General features: G+C 38.8%; 1 protein-coding gene across 2 annotated transcripts; it reads right to left on the bottom strand.

The window, feature by feature from the left end:
* Nucleotides 1-4,182: 4,182 nt before the first annotated feature.
* Nucleotides 4,183-9,826, bottom strand: LOC124857724 (Golgi reassembly-stacking protein 1-like). 2 transcript variants are annotated; one of them, XM_047349103.1, is made up of 9 exons: nucleotides 9,529-9,826; nucleotides 9,000-9,080; nucleotides 7,373-7,576; nucleotides 7,153-7,239; nucleotides 6,906-7,036; nucleotides 6,087-6,225; nucleotides 5,904-6,009; nucleotides 4,797-4,919; nucleotides 4,183-4,500 (listed from the first exon to the last, which is right to left on the bottom strand). In XM_047349103.1, the coding sequence occupies exons 1-9, from the start codon at nucleotides 9,592-9,594 to the stop codon at nucleotides 4,247-4,249; spliced, it is 1,191 nt and encodes a 396-aa protein (XP_047205059.1). In that variant the 5' UTR covers nucleotides 9,595-9,826; the 3' UTR covers nucleotides 4,183-4,246. The 2 variants fall into 2 exon arrangements, with proteins under 2 accessions (XP_047205059.1, XP_047205060.1); XM_047349104.1 differs by lacking the exon at nucleotides 9,000-9,080.

Raw genomic sequence — 9,826 nt, 5'->3', positions numbered from 1 at the left:
ACTGGAGGGAAAAGATAAATCCATCTTCTCTTCTTTCTTGCCTCCACACAGGCTTTCTTTCCCAAGATGCCCATCCCCCCTTCAACTGAGGATCTACTTGGTAAATAATTGAGGCACATTCCCCCGTCTGCTTTAGTGGAGCTTCTCAACTTGATGGTTTCCCAGTTTGTGCAAGTAATATTTGGTCCTACTTATAAGCATAATGGGACATTTTTGCTTTTATGGATACATATTGATTGGCTCTTTTGTATCTAAAGACAGCGTTATGTGGTCCCGAACATCTTCAAAAAACCTGTACAAATTTGTGGCTTTTTATGTTTTATTTTAATTTGTAATTTTAGATCTCTCATTTTTTGCAATTGTGACCTGACCTAATAATATAAAAAGCACTACAAGTCTTAATTATAACCCTATGCATTTAAAACTACAACTTGTACAAATAATAAATGACATTACTGGGTCTGGAAGCCACTGTGTTGTTTTTTATTTATCTGCATCTATAATTGAAGCAACATCTTTTCAGCCAGATTTAGCAAACAAATCATTTTGTTAATCTGCAGATGTAATTGACATCAGAACATCACATTAGATGCACCGCTCCATTCCGGATATGAAATATGAGCCTTGATCTGTCATCGTTTTTTAAGCTGCAGTGGACGAAAAGCTCTGCTGGGATCCGTTAGAAGGTGTTTGCTGACCTCTGCTGTCTGAAAGCCTAACCTCACTCTTAAATCCTAATGAACAGCCTCTATTCAAAACCTGAAACTGTAACTAGCTTGAGGGGAAATTTACTAACCAATCTCTTCTGTTTGTTTACAACTTACACTATTTGCTTTATTTCTGCAACAAATTCACAACGCATATTGCTCTGAGTACATGCAGATGTAAATATTCTCATCAACTCTAGCAGAAATGCTAGATTTGCACCTATTCTTGCATTAGGTTCCAATTTTTCGGTTATAAACGCAACAGTCATGATCTTAACTCCATGTCCTGATCAGGCAAGGCATTCCTCAAAACTTTAAGAACAACTGACTGGAGGAATCACATCAGAATTGTACAGTTTTGTACCGTCTCTAAGTGATGCTGCAGATTGTAACAGCGAAATGATGCAGAGTTTTGTTTATAAAGCTATACTATTGAACTCAATGGTGAGGCTTTTCCTAATCCTGTCTGTACTTTCCCGAAATTAGAAGTTACTTTGTGCAACTTTTCAGGCACTGTCTTGATATTTACCAGGTTGTTCCTGTAAACCATGTAATTTACTAGGTATTTTCCAATATATATTTTAAGTTCCTTTACATTTCCTTAACTGTAGTTGCTAAGATCCAGGAAGTTTCATGAAAGTACTTGGTAAGTTCTAGATAGTAACCTTTACATTTTGGGAAAGTACCAGCTGTAGCTTGTAGTTATATCAGAATTGTAAAAAGAAATGTGTGCAATGACCCTTTCTGTTTATTTCACCTAATAAACAGAAAAGGGCTTTGGTTTATATGGGGATGTGTTGGTTGAGTGCTTGCTAGCCACCTCCTCCACCCGTTCACTTCAATGCAAATGATTTGCTTACGCTCTGCCCAGTGCCAAGATGGACACAGATCTCTTAGTCCACCTCTCTTATGTTGTATAATGTAGACAGATCTTTGCAGTTAATTTTTTAGAGTTCTATAATAATGGTGTAAAACAGCTGTTGGTGCTTTGCACAATACTTTTTTTTTGCAGCAAATTAACTGAGGCGTTATTTTGTTAAATATTGAAACAAACTGAGCTGAGTACATTTATAATACAATATTTGAACACATTTAGACATTTGAATAAAACAAAAAGATTTGACATATTTCTAGTAAATCCATTGGGACTACAGGTTTCCTTCTTCCATGTTTTGTACCTAAATAACCAAGAGTTTTCATCAGATGTCATTTTTTCTGTATAATCTGCATAACACAAGCAGCTCAGGTCTTTTAGAATGCCAAGCATTTTCCTCTTGCAGTATTTTAAATACATATATTTATATTTGGGGAAACCTTTCTCTAAATATATCATGCATATTACCTTATTTGAATGCAGACTAACAGCGTCAGCAGATAGAGGAGCTATTTGCTCGGTCCTGTTTGCTCAGGAGATCTCATTGTGTGTAGTTTCAGAATTAGAAACTCAAGTTTGCCCCCATTTAGCACCTGCAAATACATCTGTGAATATGCTACTGATGTGTGTCTGCAGGATGACGCAGCTCTGAAAAGCTACGCGTTTTTCATACATACACAGAATGCGTTAGGTATGTTTTAAGATGATCATTCGTTCTGACATTTCCTACTGGGAGAAAATCCAAACCTTCTGTACAAATACTTTGTAAACATAGAGATAACACAACCACTTTCAGTTTATACATATATTTTCTTCATATAAACCAAACTTTGAAACAAAATTTCACATAAAAACGTCCACCAAAAAGAGAAGCAGCATCCCACATTTGAGCACAACTCCAAACTGATACAAGCACCTTGGCAGAAATTATGAAATAGTAAAAAAAAAAAAAAAAAAGATCACTCATGCCCCTAATGAAAATATAAAACCCACATTCCAAAATGCACAATTTAAAAATCCTGGCCTCATTTTTTGTGCATACAAGTCAGATTTCTTTGCAAACAAATTAAACCTCCTGTTGCCTTCGGGTTACTGCCTGGATTTGGCAGCCATGGGGGTGGCACTATAGATGAGGGTGTCTAGAAATGCAGGAACATATAGAATCTCATGATCAAAATGTAACAGTATTGCCACCTGGTCAGTATGTGTGCAGTTTCCCATCCTACACAGGGTAAAAAGAGCAGTGTGGGAAAGTACAGGTTCTCATGATCGAAGTGTAACAATATTGCTAGTCTCTGAGACTGCTCAGAGCCTACAAAAAGCGCTGCAGATGATAGCATCCCGAACCCTCTCTGCTGCAACCATGAGTGTGCGTTTCACTGTTAAACAGGTTCTAGAGAAGATTTCTTCAAATGACCAGCAAGACAACAGCGGAGGAGGTATCAGAAGATGAAGCTGGGGAGGAGTACAACCCAGAGCAAGATGCCGATTCATCCACAGAAGAAATGCCTCAAGCTGAATGAGAGACTTTCCTGTCAAAAAATGGCAAAATAACAGTCCTCAGCAGCATATGACAAAAATGACAAGATGGCAGAAAGAAATGTCATGTAGATGACCCCAGGACCCACCAGATACGCCGTTTCCCATGTCCATGACATTGCCTCAACAATCTACCTGTTAATCACACCAGCATTAGATGAAATAATCCTGGAGATGACAAATCTAGAGGGTTTTGGAAAATATACAGACAGGTGGAAAAGAATGGATGAGACTGACCTGCATGCCTACATAGGGCTGCGACTCATAGCTGGTGTATACAGGTCTTGAGGCGAGGTTAGAGCTAGTTTATGCGATGCAGAGAGTGGAAGAGCAATTTTTCATACCACAGTGCCTCTCACACTCCTTCCAATTTACTCAAGACTGCTACGATTTGATAACCGTTAGTCAAGACCTGAAAGACGTGTGACAGACAAATTCACAGCCATAAGAGAGGTCTGGAACAAGTGGGTGGAGCGGCACAAAAGAAATTACTTGTTGGGATGAATGAAAATGAATTACAAACTACTTGTTGCACATTTCTGCTACGTTAGTCTATAGAGATACTATACAAATATTGCTCACCCCCTATACTAAAAATAATACAGTTAACAGTGTCATAGATACAAGTGGTATCTCCTGAACAAATGCAGTCTTTCTGCCATGTGAACACGGAAAATTCAGGGGTTCACTCAATTTGTGGTGAACGGCAAGTTGTTCCTTCAGGCAAGATTTGGTGTTTAAAATTCAATTAAGCTGCTTTATATTGGGGGTTTAGTGAAGCTGGGTCATTATGACCAGGAGGACACGGAGTGCATACAGTATATGAGGACCACAGGAGGGTTAACTAAGGTGTCAATAAATTAAATATTAAACTTAAAATTGAGTACATTCATTATGCTTGACATTCTCTGTAATTCTTATCTATACAGTTAATACAATCCTTTTGTTTTCAAATGTGCATTGCAGCATACAGCATTGGCACTGGTAGAAATAAAAGTATTTTTAAACCTAAAAACAGCTTCAGTGATAAGGCTTTAAAAGAAAAAAAAAAACAAAAAAGTATATTTTCTCCATCACAGTGTGTTCTTTATTCTCTATCTGCACCTCAATCTCTTAAGGCAGCTATTTAACTGCCTGACATATCGGGCTCAACCATCTCCTGCTCTAAGAGATCGCCTGAGCTGAAAACTTCCAGGTTAGGATCCTGCATCTCTGGGATGGTCCGTAAGCTCTCTGTGGTATCCTTGAGGGCAGCGGCATCATCTGCATCCTCGCTGGGGCTGCTGCTCAGATTTAAAACGCTCTCTTGCTGTGTTTGTTGAGTGTCTTCTTCTTCCTCCATCTCTTGAGATAAAGGCTTTAGGTCAAATAGTGAATCATCTATAAAAGATAATCATAACTTTAGTAAAACTGCAGAAAAAGTTTAATTTCACGCTATACATCAGTCTCCTACGTCTGGTGTTGAGAGAGACTGAGCGCCAGCATTTCATGTTATGTTTAGGTGAGGTAATTTCAATGCGCAGGAACAGAAAGTAATGCACCTATCAAGGGATTTAATGAAGTGAGAGCTGGAGGGTGCTTAAAGAGAGCTCGTTATTCTTTTCAACCAAGCCAGCATTATAAACATGTAAATGTTCCATCTAGTGGCACAATGTAATTGCGAGTGAAGCACTTACCCAAGCTACATTGGTCATGCGTGTTATCTCCATAATTAGCAAACATTGAGCTGTGGCTTTCATCATTGGTGGAAACGGCTTCGGGTAAATCTGAGATGCTGGCTCCAGGAGTCCAGGAGATGTCTGAAGACAGCGTGATGCAAGGGTTGATTATTTTGTGTGAAAGTATAGAAAATATCTAGGAGATCCTCATGTTTTAATGTTAGATGTACACTCATTGCCTTTACCTTTCCTACATTTTGTCATGTTAAAACCACCAATTTTAATGTAACTGGGGTTTTATGTGATAGATCTACTCAAAGTAGTGCATAATTGTAAAGCGGAACAACTGACACAAGATTTTTTAATAAAAAATCTAAATCAGGAAAGTGTGGTTAGTATCTAACCTCCTTAACTTTGAAACCTCTAAATAAATGTAAGTGTAACAACCTTCTTTCAGAAGTTGCCAATTTAGTGAGTCCACCTGTGTGAAATTTACAGCGTAAAGGAAAGTTGTTCAATGAAGCTCCAAAATGTAGCTTTTTTGGACTACATTAAAACACAGTGTGGAGAAAAACTAACAATGCTCATTGGCCTTATGAACACTATTCCCACAGTGAAACATGGTGGTAGATGCATCATGCTGAGAGGACGCCCGTCTTCAGCAGGGATAGAAAAGCTGGTGAGACAATCCTGGAGGAAAACCTGTAAGACGTAGCTTGGAACTGAAAACTGGGGTGGAGATCCTTTTCTAGGAGAACAACAACCCCAAACATACAGTCAGAGCTTCAAATGTTTAGATCAAACCTATTCATGCGTTAGAATGGCCTAGTCAAAGTCCAGGCCTAAATCTAATTTTTTTTTTTATGAAAATCGGTGGCAAGACTTGAAACTTATGTTCACATCCCATGTGACTAAGGTTGAGGTCCTTTAAGAAAAATATGATCTATAGAAGTGCAAAGCTGGTAGAGGCAAACCTCAAAAGCCCCGCAGCTGTAATTGAATTTAAATGTCTTTTTACAATGTCTTGACTTAGAAATGATGAATACAGGTGCAGGCCACAGTTTTCAGATTTATATTTGAAAAAAGACTCAAAACCAACACTATGTGCTGGTGTATTACATATACCTGCAGACTCCTGTGTTGGTGGGATTTCCCTCAGATTGAGAACAACTCCTTTAGTTTCAGTTAAACCTGCTCCATTAGTAGAGATACTTTCAGTCACTGGGGGCACCTGAGGAGAAAGAAATAAGGGTTTAAAACGTGTGCATTTAAATATTACAACAGATAACAACAGATAAGAATCTGTACCTCGCTGTGACCAGATAAGGTCATCATGTTCCTGCTGCCTGGAACTGCTGGTTGAGGAACACTTCTGTTCTGGACATCTGGGAGAACTGGGCGAGATGGGATCCTGTGCAGATAGCCGTAGCCGATACCACAGCCTAAACTAAAACACATTTTAAAAATGGAAAGACAGGTCATATTTATGTTTCTACCCATACTTACAAAAAAGAAAAATATTCACACCCAAAAAAAGATGTATACTGTATTTTACATTTACAAAATAATCTCTTCTAACTGTAAAGCTCAGGAACTAGTAGCCAAAAGAAAGAACACACCTCTTTTTCTCCTCATTAATTTTAGAAAAGCAATCATTTCCTGCATGTATGATATCCATATTTTTTCAGTCTTTTCTAATGTGATGAACGCCTGAAATGCTGGAGCAAGGAACGCACCTATAAGGAACATATTTATGAATCAAACTCATACTGCCTATAATGAACTACATGACTAAGTACACGCGTTCAGAATTATTAGCAATTCAGCGTACATGTGTACAAAAACCTTTGAAATAAATAGCCACTATGATTGTTACTCCTTTATTTCTATGGCTTGTTTTCTTGCCTTTCCAATTTAAAAGAGAGCCTAAGTGAAATGGGTCTCCAAGTCACACCATATTAATGCACCATGGAAAAAGGAAGTCAAGAATGACTAATTAAAGGTTCCTTGAGAGACTGATCAAGCTCCAAAAGTATAGTTTAAATTAAGAAATGCTTTATTAAGAAATCTGGATTTTTAGGTTTAGGTTAAGTTATTAATACTTCAATCAAAAAGTCAAACACCAACCTCCCTTCTCCTCCCCAGGCACCGTTGGGGGTCACTGCGGTCTCCCTGCACTGATCGGTCCGCGTGTTATAAACTAACAGCTTTAAAGGCTTCCCCTCGTTGGCTTCAATCAAGGAGAAGAAATCTTCTGACTGCAGAGATAAACAAAAATCAAATCATTCATGCAGGGTTTTTTTTTGGTTTTTTTTAACCTTTTTTGATTATTTGTGTAAAAAAAACGATTTATGTACAAGAGATTAAAACCTACATCTTGTAACACTTGGTCAGCTCCGACAATGAAGTCGTCATGCGCAATAAGGCCAGCAAGTGCAGCGGGAGAATTTCCTTCCACGTCCTAAAAGCAAAAAAGGGATTTGTTGCATTGAAAATAATTTCACAGATAATAAAGGTTTTTTTTGCTTGCAATGTTCATGTGATGGTCAGAGCCTAAAACATGCATCTCAAAAGAAGGAGTAGACCTGACTTACCAACACATGCCACACATTCTCGTTGGCTCCCTCAAAGCTGCAGAAGCGAACGCTGGCGCCCAGCAACCCCTGACCACCCCACATGTTGCTGGGTGTCACCTCCAGCTCCCTCACACGCTGCGTTTTGGAGCTGTACACTTCAAGCTTGACTGCTTTCTCCACATTGGCCTTCAGTAGATCCCTCAACAGGTCACTCTCCTTATTCTGGGGAAACAGAGGCATGAGGGTGAATCTGCCTGAGTTTGTGCTAAAGGAAGAAAAAACTAAAATCATAGCTGTGCAAAGAAAAATGGGAGCCCTTTAAGGCAATAGGCATTACAATTCCTACTAAAGCTTTAATTCCAGCCAGAAGTGTCGAATTCATTGTGATGATTAGAAAGAGTGGGTTTGCAGTAAAATAGAGACACAAACATCAGTTCAAAACACACATTACATCGCCTAAACATGATATAAACACAATTCTTAACTCATCCAGCATGCTGACACCAGTAAGTCTAATAAAAGATGTAGAAGCAACTTGAAGGGAAGGCCTGGAAAAAACCCTCTGCAAAAAGAGACCTGTGGCAGAACGTGCAAAAGGAAGCTTTCCTAAGTTATATCTGAATCTTTTTACACTCTGCTGTACAGAAATGTATTTCATAAAATTAAACTCCCTGTTTATTACTCAATAAATCATAATACATTTTACTTGATAGCAACTGTGTAAATACATAAATGTGAAAGTCAACCTTCTAAATGAAATCCATAGCAACCAAGTGCATTCAGAGGTCACCTAATTAGTAAGTAGAGTCCACCTGTGAAGCAGATCAACAGCCTCATGTAACTTTTGGAGGAGCTGTAGAAATCCACAGCTCAGGTGGGAGACTCTGTTGATAGGATGACTGTTAGTCTTGTACTCCACAAATCTGGCTTTTACAGAAGAGTGGCTTTAGGGAAGCCGTTGTTGAAAGAAAGCTAAAGACGTCCCATTTGCAGCTGGCACACTATCCCAAAGGGGAAATATGACCGCATGCTTTTCTTCAGCTGAGACAAGGAAGTTGATCAGAGTTGATAGAAAAAGGGACGGACCTAAAAACAAGCCAATCCTGGAGGAAAACCTGTGAGAAACTCTAAAACATTTGAGACTGAGTCAGAGGTTCAAGCAGTACAATAAAAGTACACATCCATTCAAAGCCACAATGTAATTTGCTTAAATCAAAGCATATTTATGTTGTTTCAAGGGCTTGAAAGTTAATGTTCACAGATGATCTCCATCCAATCTCACTGAGCTTGAATTATTTACAAAGAATAGGAAATAAATTTAAGTCTAAAGACCCCAAAAGATATGTATTAGTAATTGCAGAGAGAAATGTGTTTCCACAAAGTGTTGACTCTGTTGTGATACAACTCCTCGCTTTTATTTGAAAACAATGCATCCTCTTCTTTCCACTAAACATGTTATGCAATCCGAAAACCAATGAATGCAAGAAAGCAATGGACAGACAAAAGGATGAATGAGAAAATTTGATAGTGAATAAAGTCTGATTATTCAAATATTTTTCTATAGTTATCAGTACATAACATCCGATTATAAGATTCTCCAGACTTTACAGACAGTTTCTATGAAGATAACATGTCCTCTACTCACAAGTCTGGTGTTCCCTATGGAGAGAATGAAGTCAAAGAAAGGCTCCAGACCAGCCTTCAGTGCAGGCGAGTCTGCTTGAACCTGAAAGGTACAAAAGCTCATTTATCGCCATCGTGTGTCTGTTTCAGGTATTGCATGTGTCAGAAAAACAAGAATCTTTGCTGAAAAGCACTACTACACAGCTGGTGTTCCTTGCGTGTTTGCACGGTTTGTCTCACTTTAGCGTTTATGCCAGGTAACTTGTCGTACCGTTTGCACAGAAAACGCTGAAATTATATCAGGAAAAGATGAAAGGTTTGGATACGTGCCAAATGCCACCTCATCGTCATGACTCCAACAGCAAACTTAAAGGAACATCTCTGACTTATATCAACAAATGTCGCATAGATGGATGTTCAACTAAGCACAGTCAGAAAGTTCTTAATGCTATACTGTAAAGCCATTTAAAAACTGAACCGTGGTGACATATACATATATATATATATATATATATATATATAATCTTGTACTACACGTTACAACAACGTACTCCGTGAACATGATATCCGCTGTTACTTCCACCGTCCGACAGGAGCGAGCTCTGCGATAGCCCCATTGTCTTCAGCGGCTACAGTTCGTGTTAACTGTCACTGGGTAGGGCTGTGTTAGCAACCATTATCGGAAGACATACAGTCCACCGGGATACAGCTAGCCAACACTAGCAGTAGAGGCACTTTGACAGCAGGTGCATGGCACAGCCAGGCAAAGCTACAACATAAAGACAAGAGATAAGTCGAACCGGTGTGTGCCGGTCTGCAAACAGAGGGGGAAATCTGTACTCCATTAAC

Source organism: Girardinichthys multiradiatus, chromosome 21, assembly GCF_021462225.1.
Source record: "Girardinichthys multiradiatus isolate DD_20200921_A chromosome 21, DD_fGirMul_XY1, whole genome shotgun sequence".
NCBI lineage: Eukaryota > Metazoa > Chordata > Actinopteri > Cyprinodontiformes > Goodeidae > Girardinichthys > Girardinichthys multiradiatus.
The sequence above is the reverse complement of the archived record's forward strand: the minus strand, read 5'-3'. Positions and strand labels throughout refer to the sequence as shown.

What these genes read in the sequence shown, in the direction of transcription:
- LOC124857724 (XM_047349103.1), bottom strand. Translation starts at nt 9,594, where the DNA reads ATGGGGCTATCGCAGAGCTCGCTCCTGTCGGACGGTGGAAGTAACAGC. An exon ending in GCGGATATCATGTTCACGGA is followed by an intron (nt 9,081 to 9,528) that starts GTACGTTGTTGT and finishes TGTACCTTTCAG; the next exon opens with GTTCAAGCAGACTCGCCTGC. An exon ending in CTGACCAAGTGTTACAAGAT is followed by an intron (nt 7,037 to 7,152) that starts GTAGGTTTTAAT and finishes TTATCTCTGCAG; the next exon opens with TCAGAAGATTTCTTCTCCTT.